The sequence below is a fragment of the Aulonocara sp. 'chitande type north' Nkhata Bay genome, linkage group LG11 (assembly GCF_057382095.1).
Source record: "Aulonocara sp. 'chitande type north' Nkhata Bay isolate Kocher_YH1m ecotype deep benthic linkage group LG11, A_spYH_male_GT1.1, whole genome shotgun sequence".
In the NCBI taxonomy this organism is placed as follows: Eukaryota; Metazoa; Chordata; class Actinopteri; order Cichliformes; family Cichlidae; genus Aulonocara; species Aulonocara sp. 'chitande type north' Nkhata Bay.
In genome coordinates, this window is record NC_141354.1 from 16,048,139 (window position 1) to 16,070,330 (window position 22,192).

The 22,192-nt window shown below is 40.5% G+C and overlaps 1 protein-coding gene across 8 annotated transcripts in view; it reads right to left on the minus strand.

Annotated features, from left to right (window-relative positions):
- triob (trio Rho guanine nucleotide exchange factor b) overlaps positions 1-22,192 on the minus strand; it is a 109,943-nt gene that overhangs the window by 60,012 nt on the left and 27,739 nt on the right. For 5 of the 8 annotated variants that reach the window (XM_086310793.1, XM_086310791.1, XM_086310795.1 and 2 more), the window contains 6 exons: positions 8,164-8,238; positions 6,420-6,534; positions 3,794-3,986; positions 2,909-3,013; positions 2,288-2,728; positions 1,400-1,522 (listed from right to left, as the gene is read on the minus strand). In XM_086310793.1, the coding sequence (XP_086166919.1) occupies positions 1,400-1,522; positions 2,288-2,728; positions 2,909-3,013; positions 3,794-3,986; positions 6,420-6,534; positions 8,164-8,238 (1,052 nt within the window). Of the gene's footprint in view, positions 1-1,399; positions 1,523-2,287; positions 2,729-2,908; positions 3,014-3,793; positions 3,987-4,296; positions 4,637-6,419; positions 6,535-8,163; positions 8,239-19,306; positions 19,466-20,422; positions 20,510-22,192 lie in introns of those variants that run through there. The other 3 variants (XM_086310792.1, XM_086310794.1, XM_086310797.1) reach the window with 3 other exon arrangements.

The window sequence follows — 22,192 nt, forward strand, 5'->3', positions numbered from 1 at the left end:
CACACAAACAGGAGAACAGGCAGTATAAACACACCTACTGACACTGTGTGTTTCCATTGTGCTGTGCAGGCAACAGGAAGGGGAAACACCGCTTCCTGTGGAAGAATAGGTGGAGGGGGCGGTGGTCTTTCACTGTTAAACCATCTGTATGCATGTTTGTATATGTTTGTCTACCCCAGGGGTAGGCAACTCCAGGCCTCGAGTGCCGGTGTCCTGCAGGTTTTAGATGTGTCCTTGATCCATCACAGCTGATTTAAATGGCTAAATGACCTCCTCAACATGTCTTGAAGTTCTCCAGGGGGCTGGTAATGAACTAATCATTTGATTCAGGTGTGTTGACCCAGGCTGAGATCTAAAACCTGCAGGACACCGGCACTCGAAGCCTGGCGTTGCCTACCACTGGTCTACCCTGTCAATATGGGCCTGAGTATACAGTGTAGGTCTATCTGTCTTCTCAGCTGTCTCAGTTGCTTTTTGGCTCACCTCAGCCAGTACAGTTGAAACATCCGGCTGTGGGAGGTCACTGAAACCGCCCTCTCTGGGCTGAATGTTGCAAATGATCTGTAACACCAGTGACTCTATAAGAAGATTTAGGCCAGTTGCCCTGCTCTCCATTGGTTTCACTTTTGCACTAAAAATAATTACTTTTAGAAAGTAGCACGGAAAAATGGCAGGCTAGTTTGCTGTTCAAATCAGAGGTAGTGGGCTACATCCTTATTGTTTCTCAGATTATTTTGAAGCTGTTTTTAGTCTAAAATAAATCTACTAATTTAAATGCATCCCACGAAGCCTGGAACAAGCTTGGTTTACTTGCTTGATGATATATGACAAGCAGGAATAACACACCATTATAAGTTATGAGGGATGTAAGAAGAAAGTGCACTGCAAAGGATTGACAAAAAGGATGAAACAGAAACCTTGCAAAGCTTACCAGTCAAACTGTGACAAAGGAAAACAAAGTTAGGGCAGAGTGCATAGTGTGGTGGGTGCAGTGACACAATACTATATCCTCAGCTAAATTTATTAGCCAACAGCAGAGCTCTAAGGACTAGAGTGAGCTATGATGTCGCAGGGAGGAGGGTGGAGCAGAGCAGCAAAGGGCAGCACACAGCGGTGGGAGGGGCACAAAGGCAATGCGGGTCAATTATGGGAACAGCACCATGACAAGACATGACAAACTGGGGCAGAGTTGAAGCAGAGTAAAAAAAAGATGAATATGAGAAAAAGAGCATGGCAAGACAGAAGACATCAGTTTCCCCATATAGGTAGAGGGTGGTTTGGGATGAAGGGTGGGGAAAAAAAGCATTTAGTGTGGATGAGAGGAATGACGGCAGTTTACGATTGCATTACCTGTTTCTGTGCATTTGTATGTGCGTGACAGCTAACGATAGGGTCTTACCATGCAGTTCATAGCGAAGTGGTTGTGCTGCGTCTGCAACTCCACAGCATGCTGGTGGTTCCCTCCGATCTCTGTGTAACTGGTCAGGAAAAGCCCCTTGTTGTGCATTATCCAATCAAACATCTACAGAGAGTAGGTGGAGAAAACACAGTTAGCTTTACAAAAAGCACATCAAATGAAAAGCTGCCCATCTTGTGGTAACTCATAGCAGCAGGAGTGAGAGGCCTTGTTGATTGCTAATTAACCACAACCGCTGAAGAAGGCAAAGGTCATCTCCAAGCTCCTCTGATAGGAAAACTAAAAAACTAAAAGACCGCTGTTGTTCACCCTCTATTGAGGTAAGAATATGACAAATGTCTGTTAAATAAAGGTACTTGCCAAAAACCCTGAAAAGTGTATAGGGCTACAGTTTCCATTAGCACACACTCACACATTACTTAGAATATGAAAAACTCAATTATATATTTCCAAAGGGCATTTAAAAGCTTGTAAACTCAATGGGCAACCAGAAATCTAAATATATATTTAAAGAATATAAGCAATTTCCACTGTAAGTGTAAAGATGACGTATTATGTCATCCATTCATTTAGAAGGAAAAGAAAATTAATATTCAACACCTGCCATCAGTCAGCTTTATTAAACCTTTACAACCATATTGAGCCTCAATTATCTGGCTTACATGGTAATGATGATGATCATGTTATATTCTTTTATGCCTGAATAGAATTGGTAAGTATGCTCATGCAAAAGATTAGTCAGGAATGACTGCATGTCCAAAAAGTTAAACCGCTGTAGTGGCATATTTAACATCAGGCATACTGCAGAACTGACAACACAATTAACTTTGTGATTAGTTCATTTGTGATTAGAATGATTAGTTCTCTGACCTTCTCAGCATCTTGCTCAAACAGCCGCAGTTGGAAACACTGGTCCAGCTTCAGTTTCCTCATGTGCCACAACTGCTGCAGATTCTGCCGCATCCCGTGCAGCTTATCCAACACACCCGTCACTTTAGCCACCAGATTGTGCGCGTCCGCGTGCACGTGAAACCCGTGATGGTGGTCGTTAGAATCTCCGCTAGCTCCAACACTCCCAACCCCTGCAGTCTGTGACTGTAGCCTTTGGAGCAGCCTCCGTCCCTGTGCGTCGAGCTCCTCTACCGATGCTTTGGTGGCCCTTTTCTTCAGTGCAGCATGTTCTTCCATTAACCGCCGAGCCCCTTCCAGATCCCGTGGGAGATCACGCTGGGACAAGGTTTCCTGGAGTTCTTCAAGGCGTGATAAAGCCCGCGCTGCATCACTGGCAAACGTCTCATAAGAGAGCCGCACCTGAAAGGAAAGTTAAAAGTCAACTTTTTTTCCCCAATGAGGATACGGAATTGAATTTTTAAAAAGATCTGAAATAAGACTGGTCTTTGACTGATGTTTTCTTAAGTAAGCGCACAAAAGATTTAAATTAAAAACCATCTTATGAAGGAACAGATGTAAACAAAAGAAAAGAATCAAAACCTCAATCCATTCATCATGGTTGTATTCTAGGCTGCCCTCGAAGTCGGCTGTCAGCTGGGAAGGGTCCACAATCTTGGTTAAACCCTCTAAGGAGACCATCACCGTCTGGTGCGGGAAGGCAGATTTGGGACACACAAGAAAATAAAAAAGAATTACAAATAGATGAAAGGGCGAAAGAGGAAAAATAAGCACAGTTTACACTAATATAATCACCACCATATTCCAGACTAGTCAACTGTTAAGTTTCTAAAATATTTCTTACTGTAAAAACTTGACTCTAAAGATAATGTGCAATCAGTAAGCACTGTACACCCACTGTTAGAATGGGTGTGGTGAGGTGACAAGAAAGACTGAGTTATCTCTCATACGAATGCTTCTATCACTGTGATCTGCCTGATAAGTAAAACTCTACGGCACTTGATGTGCACCCAAAAATAGTACGTTTGACGTCATACACAAAAAGAAAAAAAAAACAAAAATACAACAAGTTGCTTGTCCAAAGCCAAATGCACTAAAGTTAGGAATAAACTCTTTGCCATGTCCTATATATCCTGTTTCCATAGTAACTGGGTCAGAACTAAATATACCACCTCAACATGCCCACACGGGACAGAATCGTGCCACTGACACAAAGCACAGTCCAATTAGAGCTGGTAAAAAAGGCCAGTGGGTATGCAAAACTAACTAACAGTTTACAACAATTTGCTCATCTGAGCATACGGTACACTGACATGACGAGACAACAAAACAAAATGCATTAATCATTATCGAAAAGAGAAGAAAATCAAACCAAAAACCAAAAATTACAAAAAAAACAAGCTGGAGGGGTTAAAATGATTACCTTTTTATGTTGAACTATTTAAAGCGCGTTCGAGCATCGCCTACCTCAAATTCAAACTTGGAGCTGCCAAAGTTGGTCCTCTGCTTCTGCCAGAAGTTGTCTGGCTTGATGATAAGAGCAACGTGAATACAAGAAGGGAATGATTCCTGAAGGATCTTTAGCAGAGGTTTGATGCTGTCCCACTTAGAACCACGCATGTCCACAATGACTGTGAAGCCATGTCTGGCCACCTCCTCACTGCAGAAAAAAAGGAAATAAATAAAAGAGGTCATATCCCAGGATAAAGGGCTAATTCACAAAGAAAAAGATGCAGTACGTTTAACATTTATAATGCTAACATAGAACCATTAAAGCCAGGTTAGAGAAAAAAAAACTTGCTGGCAACGAAAGGACAAAATTTGACGTCACTGCCTCGAGTCGTAACATAACATTACACAGCCCTTTTCTAAAGGAACTGCTGTAACTGAAGTATCCAATCTCCACAGCATCTGGAGAGGAAAGAAAACAGTTAAAACATTCAAGCGTTGAAGTTTCCACCGCCGCTTACCAGGAGTCCTGCTGCCGTACACTTCCATAAAAGGTTGTTTCTCAGTATTAAAGGCTTTAATCTGAATGTGTAGCTAGGACACAGAAATAGACGCAGGGCCTCCTGCTCTATCTCACTCTGACCACACTCTATGAAAACAGATCGGCAGCCAAATGGATAGAGAAAAAAAAAAACAGAGCAGAGCCGATAGAGAGGAGAGCGAGTGAGAAAGAGAGATACTGAGACTGGAAGGAGGGTAAAGAAAAAAAAGGGGGTAAGGCAGCAGAAATATTTAGACAGGAGGAAGAGAAATTAAGCTGAGGAAAAGAAGCTGGCCTCCTCCTGACTTATGACACTCCTCGGCCTTCCGACTGGATGACTGGCCACCTCTGACTAATCTTTTATCCTCTCCAGTCTTACCTCTTTCTAAAGAGCTGAGCAGTTTGGAAGCCTGTAAGTCTTTGCACACCAGCTGTATCGGCTTCTACGGCTTTAGTTAGAGGTAGATACTTGTTTTTTTTTACCTCTCAGCCCTAAAAAATACTTTAGAGAAAATTATTGCAACACTTTTAATAAAGAGATCAGATTGGCAAAATGATCTGCCTTCAGATAATGATTTTAACATAAACTTTTTATCCAACACAGACTGCTCTCCAAACTTAAAATAACAGGCACTTTGACATAAAACATAAACTCCTTGCGTGCATAATTTAGACTTCATTCACCCTCTTTTTGGGTTTTAAGGCATTTGATCTGAGAATATATTCTGTGGGATGATAACTACGCACATAATCTATAGGGAGTAAACAAAGTAAAGCTGTGAACCCAACAGTTAAACTTGATTCTGCTGCTGCTACTGAAATTTATGCAGGAACTGAAAATGCCTCATTCAGCCTCTGACATCCCACAGATGAACTAAAAGATCAGTGAATCTGCACTCCATCTTTTTTTTCAGTAACTGATCTGGACCACTTCTTGCCTCAAGACAAATCTCCAAACTCCACCGTGAAAAAGACTTTAAAGCAGTCAACCTGCAAAGCACTAGTAAGCATAGCACAGGGGAGATCAGACGCAGCAGAGAAGAAAAGTGCAAACTTCCCTCTAAGCTAATGACAACTGACTCCAAACAGGTAAACGCCCGGAGCTACGTATTAAAAGTGCTTCTAGATTTGAAGATCAGCCTGCACACAACTACAGGGAGCAACTTTGGAAATGCTTCCTGTGGCAACACGTTTTGAGTGTGCAGCAGACTCTAGTCTAGCATGACAACACATCAAATGCAGGAATGAGAGGTGAGGTGGGGGGTCAACAATTGGCAATACACCCTTAGACACTTTACAGAGAATCCAAAATAAAAACAGCCCAGTTTTTTTTTTTTTAATTAAGAAAGGTGGGAAAGTCAAACACAAACCAAACAATGAGTATACTTTGTCTGTCTTCAGGCTTTGTGGATACATGACCGCTAACCATCTGATGTTAACTTGTTTGACATTTTGGATGTGGGACAATCATGGTGACAATGTAGGATCAAGTGAATAAGGTCCCAGTCATACAGGCCTAGAGCGCACAACCATCTGGCAATCAATGGTCATGAAGGAAAGATGAGTATTTCCTGAGCGAGTTGTAAGTGCAGGTTGATGGAAGTCGCTGAGAGCTTTACTTAAGCCAGTCAGCGACCCCCTGGCAGCTACCTTTTGGCTGGGAGAAAAGTGCATTCCCCCAAAATGTCCTTGTGACTACATTGGTTGTTAGCGTATTGCCATGGTGGTAGACTGAATGGAGCTGATGGACTTGTCTACAAAGATTGGCTGGCTACTCTCTAAGCTGTAGCAAAACTGTGAAAAGTACTACTGCTCACCTACAGGCAACTACAGGCAACCTGCTAAAAACCAAAGCAATCACCAAAAGGTTTCTGGAGCAGCATCTTCTTTAAAACTAATTTTACCCAGTAACAGCCTCCAGAAACCACTGCAAACCAGTTGGGGAACACACATTTTCATCTAGCAGTTGTCAGTTGTATCATGTCCAGTTATTGCAAACAACTCTCGATGTCACGTGGGAAACATCAATAGCAAGCTATAGCAGAGGTTATATTTGAGCGTCTACGCACGTCCATAGTTGGGTGTGTGTTCCACTATCCTTACCTTGGGATTGTGGCCAAGTATGCTATGAGCCTGCGCAGGTCTTCGGGTCGTATTCTGTCATGGTTGCTCCGTGCTGGAAAGGTGAGAATCGGACCTCCACGTCTGTCTCTGCCACCTTCGCATAGAAATACAATGACACAAAGAAAACCTATTTAAATTATGAAGATATTTTCTTTTTACAATTGTCAGAGATAACTAGTGAGTAGAGATAGCTGGTTCAGATAGAAAGACAGGTCAAATCACAGTTACAAGAGTGGTAATGGAGTTCCAGTCACAGAGCTATAACAAACCACACCAACTACTAATCTGACAGAAAAAAAACATCTTAAATTACTCACAACTATGCCAATACAGTTAACACAAATGATGTAAAAGTCAGATCAAAACCATGCTGTGTCAAATTCACAGTTCAGAGAAATAAGTGAATGCTAATAAATTAGCTACACATACCAAATGCAACAGGGGAGCCAACAACTATACCCAAGACCAGTCTCCATTTCCATGTGAAAATTTCACACTTGATGTCACTGACCTCTCACCTTTAAAGCCAAAAATGTGCCCATGTTATCAACCTATTAAGCTAGCAAATTGAACACCTGCCACAAAATTAGACAATTAGCCCCTAATGGTTTATAATACAGTCAAAAAGATAGAGACTCCTGCTGCAGATAAGCACACTACATAGTTGGCTTAAAGTACTACAGAAAATACTGCTCAAGTTTTGGTTCCTAGAGTTTCAGTTGTGCATGTTTCACTAAATAAATAGATTAGAAATGTGAATAGGGAAAGTGTCTAACCGAACTCATGACTAGCTAGTAGGCTAGCAACATAGGCAGCATCTGTATAGTTAGCTTAAGCCAAGTGAAAATGATGAGGCGTCAGTGATCATATGCAACATTTTTTGAAGCTTTCAAGATTGGTTAATCTAGATAAACTATGAGTTTGGTGTCATCACAGTAGCTATTTGGATAAGTGACCTAGCCTACACAAGCGAGAGAAGAAGCAGGTGACAAAAAATGAGACATCAAAAAGTATCCATGTGATTAGAAAAGTGTACTCCTATAAAACTCTGATGAGGAAATTATATTTAATATTGTGGATAATGGTTTATGTTAATGAATACAGATTAATGAGAAAGGTCAACCACAGAAATATAAATCAGAAAAATAACATGATTTGGAAGAAAATGAGAGATACCGAGGAAACAGATTAAGATATTAAACTAGACAATAAATGCGATAATTTAGGTCATCTGGCTGCAAGAATCGGCGAGATTCACTAAACAACGACCAATACTCAGGGGGAAGTATCAATTCTCGGTTGGGCAGAAAACTCACCATGGACTAAGCTCACTGGTCTTTAAGCCGGATGAGCAAAAAATGTTTGACAGGTTTCACAGAATACATTATTTGATAGAAACAAAGGGATTTTCTAAATGGCTGACAGTCTAAGAAAGTAGAATTAGAGCAAAGCATATTCTCAGGTTTGTCTAAATGCTAAAGTGGCTTTACTCCAGCCTGCCTTGCAAACACTAAAATACAGGGAATGACACCAAACATAGAGCACTGTAAGGACTCTACAGCAATATAGTGATACAATGGCTCCTTAAAATAAGAGCACAATTTTGCTGAATGTCAGAAGTAACTAGACTGACTTCTTCACTGAAAAAGGATGGATGGAAGTTTCAGTGAGCTTAAAGTTGAAACAGATATTTACAATTACAGCACATAAAAATGACACTGACCTGAGAGAAAGGCAACCTTCTCCTTGAGGATTGGAAGCACATCAATGGCCTTCATATCCTCATTACGATGAAACCCTGAAACACAGAAAAAATAAGCAGAATAGAATATTTAAAATCAAAATATTTAACGCAGAGACAGCAATTAGACCAAGTTCATTCAACCTTTACACCCACGTAGAGAATACATGACCCTGCAGCACACCAAAAAAGACGAAACACTTAAATAAGGTAACCCACTTTATAGCACAGCGCGCAAAAAACAACATAAATGTACATTATAATGCTTTTTGTAACTTTGTTCATATCAATGACCACAGACACAGCAGAAGTGGCTCTATGGAACTGGTTAGAGTTAAGGTTGATGTTGTTACTAGTAGCAATTCTGAGGAAGTTAAGACTGGCTGCAGATCTAACTAGTTGCCAAGAAAATCTCTGTTTTAACTATCTGCTTCTTGTATCTTGCAAGCTATTACATTTGCATTATTTTTGAAATAGTCCATTGCTTTAGCACTGAATGTTCAGCCTACTTAGGTTTACTCAGGAATTCCCACAATAGTCAGTGTGTTACACTATGTTGCTGAAATGTCATCCCCTTTGCCTCGCCTCCTCAACAGATGGCACATGGTTAATACCAGGAAGATGGAGCATTTATGTACACACACACACACACACACACACACACACACACACACACACACCCTCAGTCTCTCTTTCTCCTTAACATGAAAACAGCACGTTTACTGAAGGCAGTATTTTGGTATTTGGTGATAACTGATAAGCATATTTATTCTTCAGGAAATTTCATTATGAGGACTGAAAAGGGCAATAATGCATAGCTGAACGCAATCATGCCATAGTTAGTAAAAGAAAATATACATCAGCCATGATGATATTGACATTTCAGGCTGGTGAATATATGAGTAAGGAGCTGGCGGGTAGGGAGGGGGCTCTGCCTGCACTTTCAGTTTGCTAGTGATGTCATCAGATATTCCTCACGTAGCTCTTAGTCATCTCTCTCACACAAACACATAAGAAATGTAACCGATGCAGTTCATTATCTTAAGTCCCGCCACCACATAAATCACCGCTATCACCTGAACTACAACTGACTCAAGGCGTGATAATGCTATTAGAACTGAGGGCACAGACTATCACATCCAGGATGGCGCTGAAAAATAACAGTCCTGCTTTGCATAAAATGCTTCAATAAGATGCCGTTTGGGGGGCTAAGTTCTGATAAACAGAGCCTAGGGGGTCAAAAAAAGAAATATATAGTAACAACTTTGCACAAACACGGTGCTGCTTTGGCATTTCTAATATAAGCACTTTATCATACTGACTACCAACAGAAACCAACTAATCAGAGAGGCCAGTCTACTGAGTGCTGAATCATGCCAAATTCCCTTCAATAAAAGTCAGTCGTGACAAGTACAAGCCAATATCTCCAGCAGGAGGTAGTGACTTAATATTACTCTAAAAAAAGTGATGGCTTGATGGCACAATTCAGACACTGAGTGACATGCTGTAATGTAGATATATTTCAACACGAGTGCCATTAAACCTGTGATTGCGTCTCCTAAGTTGTTAGTGAGTTATAAGCTGAAGATATGAAGAAACAAGAAACAGGCTATCTTTTAAATGTGCAGTATGACATCACAGGAATAGAGAAGCCAAGTCGTATTTGTGAAAGCATAGAGAAGAATATGAGGACAGAACGACCAGCTGTGACAGCACACACACAGGACTGCAGAAAAGCAAAGAGAAAACAACTAAATAGCTCCTGCAGGTTTAAACAGCTCCTGTAATATTGATTTCAGCCACGGTTTGAAGTCAGGCCTGAGCGGTATCACGTCACCTCTCTGTAGGAAGCGACTGGACTGATTCAAGGATAATGTCACAACCAGCTGACAGAAAATGGGACTGACGTAGCATCAATGGCTTTTTATTGTCTTTCCATTGGTAAGAGGATAGGGAAACCCACATATTTTAAGCCTCCATGCTTCATGTCCTCCTACACCTGTGTGTCTTCTCTTGACTTGCAGATTTTAAAAAAAAAACCCATAGTAATAATCATGGAAAGAGTTAACAGAGAGACTTCATTGTGTGTCTTTAGAATAGTGCTTTGTTGCTGGGACTGCATTCACTGAAAATCAGCACTATACAGAGCAAAGGCAAAAAGAAACAATACACCTCTAGCAGGTTTTTGTGTTAGCACATGTGTGCCTTTCCTGTGAAGTGTGCCCCAGACACATTCCTCTCAGTGGTAGTTTATGTAAGATACTGACTCTGGCACGCAGCCAGCACTGACCTCTGTTACACTCCTGCTTTCCCCGCTAAAACTCAAGCTACGCACCTTTCTCAAACACCACAGATCAGACCAGGTCAGCAGAAAGCTGGGCATATATGCACTTAAGCTTTATGTTGAGGACTGTGCTAAGCTAAACAGATCTGCAGTTGTATATTTTAATGCCTAAATACTGATTTTTCAAAATTCGGTGGTGAATTTAACATAAATGCTGCATTGCTTAAAAAAAAAATCGAGAGCAGCTGGCAGTAAAGAGAAAGTTTCACAGTATGATGGCCTATTACTTATGACATCAGAGCCTCTCCTAATTTTAGTAAACAGTAAGTACTACCCTACACACTGTGATTCATGACATCCCATCACCGCCTCTTGCCACACACACACTGTTGTGTAGTTCTTCAGGCTTTCTAGGGGTGTTTCAAGTTTTTCTTTGGACATTTTCACTCATTTTCAATCCAGTCCTTATACCTGACCAAACCACTTAACACTGAACTGTGAATCATTCAAGCATAAAAAAGGTAACTAAATCAAGGGATTAACCAGTGTTGTGTCTACACATAACAGAAAACTTAGGAAAGAAACAGTTTTAAATTGTATTGCAAAAACACATCATTTGTTTCCATTTCTTCAAAAGAATCTATGAAAAATGTCAAAGACAACACAGTCCAAGCATTTTTTCAACCAACAAGTTGAGTCTTAAACCGCTGTTAGCCAAAACTTATATCTCAGCATGTGTGCAGTATGACTTTAAAAAAATCTGAGGAAACTGGACAAGTGTTGGACAAAAGGTGTGCCAGGCCTAAGAAAAAACATTTCAGCAAATGAACAGCATCTGTAAGTCACGTCCTTATGAAACAGGAATAAATCCTTGACCTGACACACGAACTGAAAAAAGCAGCTGGCCCATCAGTTGATCTTTCTACTGTTGACCGAAGTTCATCATTGGAAGGGAGGCTGTCAAATTACATTTGACTGAAAATCAGTGACAGTAATGAATCCAAGATAAATTTTTTGGTTCAAATGGTCATTGGTATGTGCACAGGAGATCAGCAGTGAGGTACAACAGTGAATGTCTACATCATCATGTCATGGTGGAATTGATGGAATGGAATTATGAACTCAGAAAAGTACCATCAAACTTCGATCCACCATGCAATACTATGAGGAAAAAATCTCATTGGTGAAATGACTTCATTTTGTAACACAACAATTGCTAAAATATTAAAAGGCATATCTTGTTGGTCAAAAACACAACATAGCCTCCCAAGAGCCCAACGTGGGCTCATCTTTGAATGGAAACCAAGAAGCCTGGAGAACTATTCCTGAAGACTAATGAAGAAAGAAATTACTTAAAGCTGTGTTGAAGAATAAAGGTGGTCACACCAAATATTGACTTTCAAGCTTGTTACAATTGTGCAAATGCCGTTTTTCCCTTAAGTACTGTATTTCAAGTTATGTTTACACATTTTTCAATAACTTCCTGCACCTATTTGTACACATTTCCAATTTTCCTAGCGAAATATAAAGAAATGGGGGGTGGCTCGAGGCTTTTGCATAGCACTGTATTAAAACAAAAGAAGCACACACACAACAACCTCCTCCTTTCACTACATGCGACCCTTCATTTACAAGTCTACTGAGCATGAAATAAAGCTTTTCAATCAAAGATTCTTTGTTCATAGCGGTCTCATAATGAGTACAATCCATTTTACTGGTGGCGTGCATTCAGCACCCTGTAATATGAATAATGCTTGTCCACAAAATATGCCCTTTATAGTAAGCTTTTTATTATTATAACATATTACAACAATTTAAACAGGAAATAAAGACAAAGGGCCTTAGCAACATATCTCTCCTCAAATCTAGAAAGTATCAGGATATGCCAGGTGATGAATGCGAAACACCTGGCAGATCAGATGAAACAGATCATCTAGACATATGCAATGCATAACAGTTTCTCATTCATTACAGGCAGAAATGTGGGCAGCGACATATGCACTTAAACACTCTCTGTCTCTTTGCGCGTTTGTTTATGGAGACATTGTGCAGACATCCATCAAAGGTGCAAATAACACATAATGTGTGAAATAAGACAATTCTCTGGGTTGCGAGGCGTGCTCTTTGTAGCAATTTGCATTTCCACTACATATTTAGGTCGTGCACTATACTCTGATATTGTTTTACTTTATTAAATTTTTTTAATTTAATGGATATTCAGTGTGGTTCAAAACCATGTAATATTCACGATCCCAACAAGTCATCGCAAATGGCTATCCTGCCCTGAGCCTGGTTCTGCTGGAGGTTTCTTCCTTTCCACTTTCGCCAAGTGCTTACTGATTGGCTGTTCTCTGATTGTTGGGGTTTCCCTGTAATATTGGAGGGTCTTTACCTTACAATGCTTTTGCGCTATATAATTGGAGATTATGTATCGGAATTTCAGAAGCGGGACCACGCCTCCTTCTCCTTCATCTATATAGGTTCCCCCCAGTTCTGCAAACTGTTCATTCTTGTTTACGTGCCCCACCCTCCCTCCCTCCTTGTTCTCAATTCTTTAACTTCTTCACTCCTATTTAGTACATGGGGATCTGTCAGGCCCAGGAGCTGTCGCCAGTCCCCTTCGAGGCCTTCCCCAAACCGCAGCTCAATTCATGTCCAAGCATTCACCTTTACCTACTAAAACGCTGTCAAACCTACAATGAGGACGTGGGCCCAGCTAGTGGAATAAAAGTAAAAATAATTGAATTGAATAGAAGAAAAGGTCAGAGGTGAATGATTTTTCTCTCTTTCTTGCAATCAATAACAAGCAAAAAGCAAAGATGATCTCGTACAGTTTGCTCATTTGTATAATAATGCAAACTGCTGTATGTTTAGTAGTGGCAGCAACTTGGCAAAACTTGTGTTTTCATGTTGCCCGAGGGTCAGTCAACCCTTACAGTTTAGTTGAGCTTAAGACAGAAAATTGCAGCTTGCATTTAACTTCACGTGAGATCTTAACTGAGCCTGTACGTGGGAGTAAAGAGCTTCATGCATGGTTTCGAAACTGTAATGTTTCTGTGATTCCAAAATTCCACAAAGAACATTGCGTTTTCAATCTGTTACTGTTGCTCTGCATGAATTTAGAAAGCAGAGTCGGAGCAAGAGGTGATGACACAGATTCACTCTGTTCAGCCCTTTTTTTTGTCTTTCTAACTCCAAAAGGATTCTGCCCTAAATCCATCAATTCGCGTAGTCATGTAGCAGAAGCATGCCAATCCTTTTCCCTTTGCCCTCCTAACTCCGGGCTGGAAAGACTCACATACTAATCTGAATACACTACTGGAGAACAGATTGTCTTCAGTGTTGTACTAATTCTTCACAGCACAGACTGAGAACATCTTACATCGTTTCCAATCTGGGTTACAGGCTAGTTTTTAGAAGGCTTTATTGAGATGTAATGGGGGAATGAATGCAGTAAGTTTAGACAGTAATGTAGAAATTCTACGAACCCCCAACCAAAATTGCAACACATGCAGAGATAATTGCAAGCAATTGCTTCACCTACAAGCGCTGTAACAACATCTCATAATCCAAAATGAGCATATGTGCGTCGTCTTTCCACAGAAAGTTGGAAATCACAGCCTCGATGCACAGGGCCAATCCCTTTGATTCCAATCCGTCAGACCACAGGCTAGACTGAACACGGTGCATCTGTGCAGCCTGCCATGCCACATGATGCCAATCCTCTGGCTCATAACCTCGTAACCTCAAACTCAGACCAATTACAAGCCAGGCTAAATGTAGTGCAGTGGAACAGATCAGGCATGCAGCATAATGCTGCAGAAATGCTACAGTACAATTCCACTGGCTGATATCGTGACCATCCCAGCAAAAATTTGATAACGTGCATTCCAGCTGCCAGCGAGGATAACTGTGGTGAGATTCAGAGATTTAGAGCAGCACTTGCTATGAAATGAATTTCATACTAAAAATGTGCACCCAGCATTTTTTCATACAACAATATTTTACCGGACAAATCTAACAAATTACAGCTGTAAGAATGAAAGACTCTTTAAAATTAAGTGGTGACTACGTATGAAGATTTATAATGCAAGAGCAACATGAACTGCAGTGCAGTTCATATGCTTCTTCCATACTTCAGTTCTGGGTCAGAGCCCAGTATGTGACCCTCACTATGTGTTAGTGCTAAAAGAGAGAACTGGGAGTCATTTGTTGCACTGCTCAGCATGGTTTGGCTCAGTATATATGCAGCTTTTAGGGAACAGCGCAGACACTGAGGAAGTGTGGGAGCGGATTCATTTATGGGGCCAATATACCCTGTCAGAACAGCTTGTTGGACAGTCCAGAAGCTTTGGAAACTGCCTGACATATATCTAACCCTGTCATTGTTACATATACAGAAAGGCACACTTGTAGCTTTAAAGGTTCTGTATGTGTACGGATGTGTGCTGGTGCTGTTCTGGCTGGTGCTTCACGGTGCAGCAGTGTGACTGACATCCTTTGTGAGCCTCTCAGAATAGTGCTCCCTCAGAGGGACGGATGTGCCAATTTATAAGCTTTTTGGATAAAAGTAAAGAGAACTTTGGCAAAAAGCAGGGCACAGGCCACAGACACTCCATAAACTGTACATAAAGGATGGAAATAGTCACTGTGTTGCCACCCACTAGTCTTGGAAACCTTAACCTTAGGATTTTGTATGCCATTATATTAGCTCTTTAAGAAAGTTTGGGAGAGAGGGCGAGCTGTTACACTATTAGTTAACACTAGCATCCCTGGTTAGCAAGCTGTATCCATAAATGTTGCACAAACACGTATTTGCTAGTCAGTGGAGATTAATATCAATACAACACTAGCAAACTTCAACAGACCATTGGTCACCAATACCGAAACACATTCATCTTGGAAGGGATGTACCACACAGCAAGCCATAGTATTTGTTAGATAATGTCATTAAAAATGTTGTAACATGCACTGACAGCATAAACATGTCCAAGAGGTCCAGCACAGTGAAACAGTGTAAGTGAGACCTGGCAGACAAGCTATACATCAGCATCCTTCTGGAACCTTCTCTCTCTGAATGCATACAATCAAGTTTTGGAGGTTTTTGCAGTATTTTTGATGTATTTAGCCAAAACTGTTCCAGCCAGTATTCTGGCTTACTTTGAGCTAATTGTGTAATTGTGACACTAGGTATGCCATTTGTTTTAAGCTCAATAAGCTCCAAATTTTTATTTTTGAATCAGAGTTGCTTTGCATGATTCACGGTTCAAAATAGCTCTTGCTTAGCCTATACTGGACGCTAGCACAAACCATCAGTTCATCCGCTGTCTGACAAACGCTGCTCCAGGTCCTGTCACTTTAAACAAGCTTTCTTCTAACTGGCTGCCTCTCAGTCTGAAATGCCAGTGAGTGGTTCTGCTGGGCTTACAGACAGAGCTGTAAGTTGGAAATAAAGATATATCTATGACATCATACAGATCTAAGAGTAGAGATAATGTATAGTGTTTAACATGAGCATCCACCATTGCACCACTAGCGCAAAAGTAAGGCAGAAAATTAAAAAAGCACAATAACTCCACAATAACAACAACAACAAAATCTTCAACACGCAGCTTATACAATTCAATACTGAACTATTGCAGGTATTTTTGCAATCTTTTACAACAGGCTTAGAAAAGCATCTTTAAGCTCAGTTAGCACATCCATTCACACATCACCTAGATTTGTCATGTGTCTGCCATATGAAGTTTTCGTGTCGCGCTCTATTTCTGCTCATCCCCCTAGTGTGTAGTGGAGATCAAGCTACCTTTCCCTTCATGTATGAATGTTTGGCCTGGTCTCTATGACAAGCAGGGCAGTCATCATGTCCCTGGTGTGACAACCAGGACTAGGAAGTGAGTGTTGCTCCGTGCAACAGGGTGATAAGATAAAAAACAGCAAACTCTCTCATCGCGCTCTCTCTTGTTCTGCTCCTCTCCCTCTGATTCTCTTTCTAGGCTCTTCAGCTGTAAATCACCTGCATTTATTTATTTTTGCCGCTTTCATTCACACGTCTTCCTCACATACAAAGCCACTTCTAGCAGCCCCTGCCCCACTCCACTCTAATTCTGCGACCTTCATCGGGAGCTGGCAGGGGGCCTGGGGACTGTGGCGAGCTCAACTTTCATCGGGTTTCTCATATTGTTGTTACAGTGTGGCTTACAGCAAAAATAACACTTTGCTCCAACCGCAACCCCTCGACCGGGATATAACCCCTAAACCCAACAGAAAGAGGCCATGAATAAATCATAACAAACTGGAAAGGTAGAATACAAAAAACTAATACCACGCTGTGGCTCTCACACTGTGCTTAAATCTCAAATCTGCAATGTCGCTCCTTCAGATAAAACACTGCTATCATGGATTCTTCTTTTTTTTTCTCATAAATTTTTTAAATGCTGCTCGGCACATTACTACAAACAGCACAATGTTTAAAACAAGCTGAATGAAAACTTAAATGGAACCTTTCAACACAATGTCACTTGCGTAAATAAGTTATTATGGGGATTATCACAGGAAAACCTAAGAGATGACAGACTGAAACTAAATATATGTTAAAGATTAAAAAGTCCCGCTGAATGAACGAGTCATCGTCCAGAACAAACCGCGGGACTAACAGCTCTGTAAAATCATGTCCAAGTCAAACAATACAACAAATACAACTCGATCCCTAATTATAACTCTTATTTAGCAGAGTGTGTGAGCAGTTGAGGGGCAGTGCAAAGATAAACAATGGTCAGCAGTCTTATGCAAGCCAGTGATTGTGCATGTGAAGGCTGTTTCACTGAGCTGTTTGTGAGGGAGGCCGACGAAGGGTACAATCAAAGTTTCAATGCTGGATAATGAACTACTGTGGTCACATCTGTGCCCTCATAATAGTGCATCGCTACGCAAAACACTTGCATGCACACTCCTGGAATTATCTTGCAAGTGTAGCACTTTGCAGCGATATATATACGAGGTCTGCAGAACTTGGGAGTGAGCCTGCGGTCATGAGACAACGTGCGCGGCTGTCTGTTTGTATGTGCAGCTGTTTCATTCGCGATCCGGTTAGAATACACCTTGAGAGATTATGTCCTTTATGTGTTCTTATTAAGATGCTACAGCTGTTTCTCTGTTCTGTTCACAGCTCACTGAGTCTGAATAACAACCACAGTGTTTATGTCTCCTCCTTGCTTTGTTCTTTGCACTTTTCATCTCTTGTGTGACGTCCTTTCACTCTGCCTGTCTCCATTCTCACCTCCCTCTGCAGTTTGACTGTATTTGCTTCTGACATACTTGGCATTCCCCTCTGCCTCACTACTAGTAACCCACTGTTTCGGTTTGTTTCTGTTTGGCATTACTTAGTTTAGTCTTAAATCTTGGGGTGTGGGCAAAGTTGCTGCTGAAATAAATGATGCAGGACGACAGCATCAGGTTTTTGATCCAGGCGATGTCAGCAACAGAGGACGGCCTTTCGATTGGAAGCGCTCAGCATTTTGCATCTATCCAGCTTTTATAGGGCAGGAGAGCCATAGCAGAATATATAAATGAGACATCTAAAGTGCTGCAGCATTTAATTTCCCTCAATAACATTCATCAGAACATCACAGTGCACACATACTCATGCTTTTACAGTACTGTTGATCATCGGGCCAAAAGACTAGGTCAGTGCGCTTTACCATACAAAACAAAAGCTCACTCAGTCTCAGGTGCAAAGATTGATCCGAGCGTTGCCTTAGTGTATGTATTTTAAATTAAACTATGCCAGCGGCTTCATATATCCTCCCTCAGCTGGCTCTGTTTGGATCTCACTCTGCTGTGTACCCATCGTGACAAATCGCACCACTTCTCCTAATCGCCTCAGAAGTCATCTACTCAGACACCTGCATTCATTACCCCTACAGGTACTCAGTCTTGTGATTAAACTAGTATGGAGGAAGAAAAAAAAAGATGGTTTTTACTACAAAAAGATGGGTAGCTGTCATTTCTTCTAGTGGCATTAGAGGAATATATTAAGGAACTAAAACCATCCCAAAGCTATGCACAATATGTGAATCTTTCCATCAAGACCAGCTGTACTGGTCAATCTGTTTCAACACATGGCACTGACCCACTGTGGCTGTGCAGACTGACTATTTAGGTATGGTCTTGATTTTCATAATGCACCCTTAACACCCAATAAACAAATATAAGATAGTATTTTCATTTTCTTCCTATTTATATGGTAATATAACTTACAGTTCTTAGTCTCAATCACTCTTGCTACCTACTTAACAGGAAAATGATAACCTTTTCAAGCATCCGACAATGTACACATAGACTCTCTTGTCCCTCCGACTGCCATAAACATCAAAACACAAACCCCTACATCTTGGCTCCTGCGACCTAAAGAGCAACACAGCTCAATAAAACCACAGGCTTAAAAACATAACCTCAGTTAAAAAAAAGTTTAAAAAAAAAATCTAAATTAAAATCTTCACAATAGTATCATTTAGTGTGCATTTTTTGAACTGGTTTGCTATGCATTCCTATTATTTATTTCTCATGGGATAAGCTTTGATACAGCTGTATTGCATTAAAGCCATTCTGCACTAATCATGGGACACAAACATCACAACTGACAAAGCATTGTGAGGCCTAATGAGGCTCCTGATCACGAACATTAAATAAGGAGGGAAAATAAATACATCTCTAGAGATCGGAATGAATTTTGGTAAATATCTCTTCGTGGACATTATTATTTTTTAACCACACACCCTGTCTCATCACAGGATTTTGGATAAGCATAACAAAATACATTTATAATAAACAATACTCTACCTGATAGCCTGATCAGGGTTTTTCCAGCCTGGGCGTACTGCCAGCTGTGGTTATCCAGCACTGCCATGGGTAAACTAAATCCAGCAGCAAACCATTCCAATCTATATAGTCCTACACAACATCCTATCAAAATTTACAGTGGCTATCGCCCCTACCCATTCTAGCTTTCTGATTATACCACTGTGGCATGGTGAGGAGGCAACTAAACAGCCGTGCCATATATTGGTCAACGCCCCGCCACCCACTGAGCTGCAGAAAGCCAAAGACACTGCCAGCTCCTTTTTGCCTTCACCAACTGGCTTTTCTTCACTATGTCTCCCCACATGTCACTAACCCCTCCCCAAAACAAGATTTAGTAACAAGTGCTGCTTTGCATTTAATAGTTTCTCCCCACCCTGTGTGCCTGGCTAGGGTTAAGCCAGCCAAACAGTTGTAGCTGGTGGATTTGTGAGTGAAATAGGCTTTAATAATGATTGGTTGTAATCTGCTCTCTGACTAATACTCAGAATCTGTTGCTATGAGCTTTAGCAGTGGGCCACCTCAGGGCCCTTAATGTAAATAATGTCCTTCTTGTCATCTCTTCAAGTGTATTTACATACAGTGTGTCTGCTGGGACTTGGATCTTCTTCACCTGATGCAGTTAGTCTTTAAAATTGATTGATGAAGCATGCACACACACTAATAATCAGTTTGTTCATTTGTGTGAAAAGCTTTTATATTTTAGCCCTTGCGTCATGTTAATAAACCTCAAAATAACTGAAGCAACATTGATGCATAAAGTAATTAGCTTGCTGTTTTCCTATTCTATCGGGATGAATTGTATTGATATCCATCCAAACTGTTGCATTTTCTATTTTTTTTACAAATTATAAAGAAAGTTTAGATAAGACTGAAAAATAAGAGGCTCAAAAACACATGAACCAGCAACCAAAAGTGTGCTTAGCGTGCATCAGCATTCAAGCCGCAGCAAAGACTTTATCTAGACATAAAGCATGACACTGAAATTTAGCATGTGCAGACATTTTTGACACAAAAGCCATAAAAAAGACAAGAAATGTGAATACTAACATTCACATCTTTAGTATTCTTTCAGCAGCACTTTCTGGGTGCACCTACCGACTCTGTTAGCTGCCTGATGCGGTTCCGCTGTCAGCCGACCTTTCCTGTCCCTGAGAAAGCCCATGTAGTGCAACCGGAATAACACGGTCAGACTAGCCATATCCAGAGTCACAGATAACAACCCGGGGTCTCATAGGAGCTTCGAAAGGCAGCGATCCTTTCGGTTTCCTCTAACTTGTGGGGAATTTATACCCTCTGAGGTGCTGAATGTGTTCTCTGAGGTTTTGAATTAAATAGTTATCTAAGCGCACAGAACCTGAGGGTTAACTGTGCTTTGTTTTGGTTTAGATCTTCAAGTATTATCTTAGAGCGTGAAAGCTCACAGCGTCTTGTCTCTATGAGCTGAAAGAGAGGTCTGTCCCTGCTGCATGTGAAAGCAAGAAGGCCAGGTCACATATATGTGACTGATCCTGTTGGAATAAATAACTGAGAGGGATTGTCACCTCTCGGTGAGGGAGTCAGTGACATGCTGACAGATGAGTGTGTGTAATAGGTCAGGCTTTTCAAGCTGTAGATATACAACAACCTAACAGCCAATAACATTACCTTCTAGACATGGACTGCGTCGCCTTTCTATAAGTATGCTAATTACAATGAAATGTGTATATGTCAGTATATTAGGTCAATATTAATTGTGTTGTTACACTTTAACAGATAACTGAATACAAAAAGTAAATTATTTGAAGACGGTTATTAGATAAGGTCTCTCATTCAGATTGTTTCCAACTGCAGTTTTTGTATTTCTTATGGATCACATTTCATGCGTTTCAAGCAGAGGGAATACAGAAAAGCAGCAGTTATGAATTTAATTGCTGCACACGCATTTTGTGTCTGTATTAACATTTTGAATGTAATTTTTTCACTGTATCACTTTAGTTAATTAGCTCTCTTTGCCCTTTTGTTTTTATCCTGTCAGTTTCCTTTTCTTCACAACTTGGTTCATTCTTCTTCCCTCACTCGTTTGATAAGCAACGACTGTGACAAGCAGTGTGTCAAACAGGGAGGTAAATCCGTCCAGAACTCCTTTGTGCTTTAATCAAACTATCCTTATTTGGTCCTACTGGAATAATTAATGGTTGTTAAGAGGAAGTGATATATATTTGTATCTTTTATTTCATCTATTTATTCTATAGTTGTATTAACTTTAATGCAGCTTTCATATTTGAAATTTTATTCCTAGTCCTGTGTGCACCCTATTCTGTGTTTGGACTACATATTGTGTGTATTCTTGGCCCACGTGGATCACTACAATGGCACTTTGGGTCAGCTTTGGTTATGTTTAAAAATAATAAATAATTAAAAAATAATAATTAAAAGCGACTCAAGCCCAACCAATATATCAACCAGTATTAGTTATTTCCCAATTTATCAGTATTGACATTTATAATCTCAGATAAATGATAATGTAAAAGGTAAAGAAGAGACGGGAGAAACATCCTTCAACCATCCTTCAAGGGCGTTCTGCTACGTCTTTGTTGGCAACACATCTCAAAAAGAGACCACGAACACCGCAAGCAGATGATAAATGAGAAATCCGTGAATTGTTGTGATATTAAAACAAGAATATTTTTAAACTGTCTTAATCTTAAAAAGGGCTCATAAATACGTACACTTTACAAACGTTAGGAAATACATGTGTTTGAAAGACAAAAAAAAATATCAGCGGATGTTTATCTGTCGGGCTGTAAAAGATGCATACTTGATATATCAGTCATATCTGCCATATTAGGATACTATACCAAGACTAGCCATCCAAAGCTAATTGTG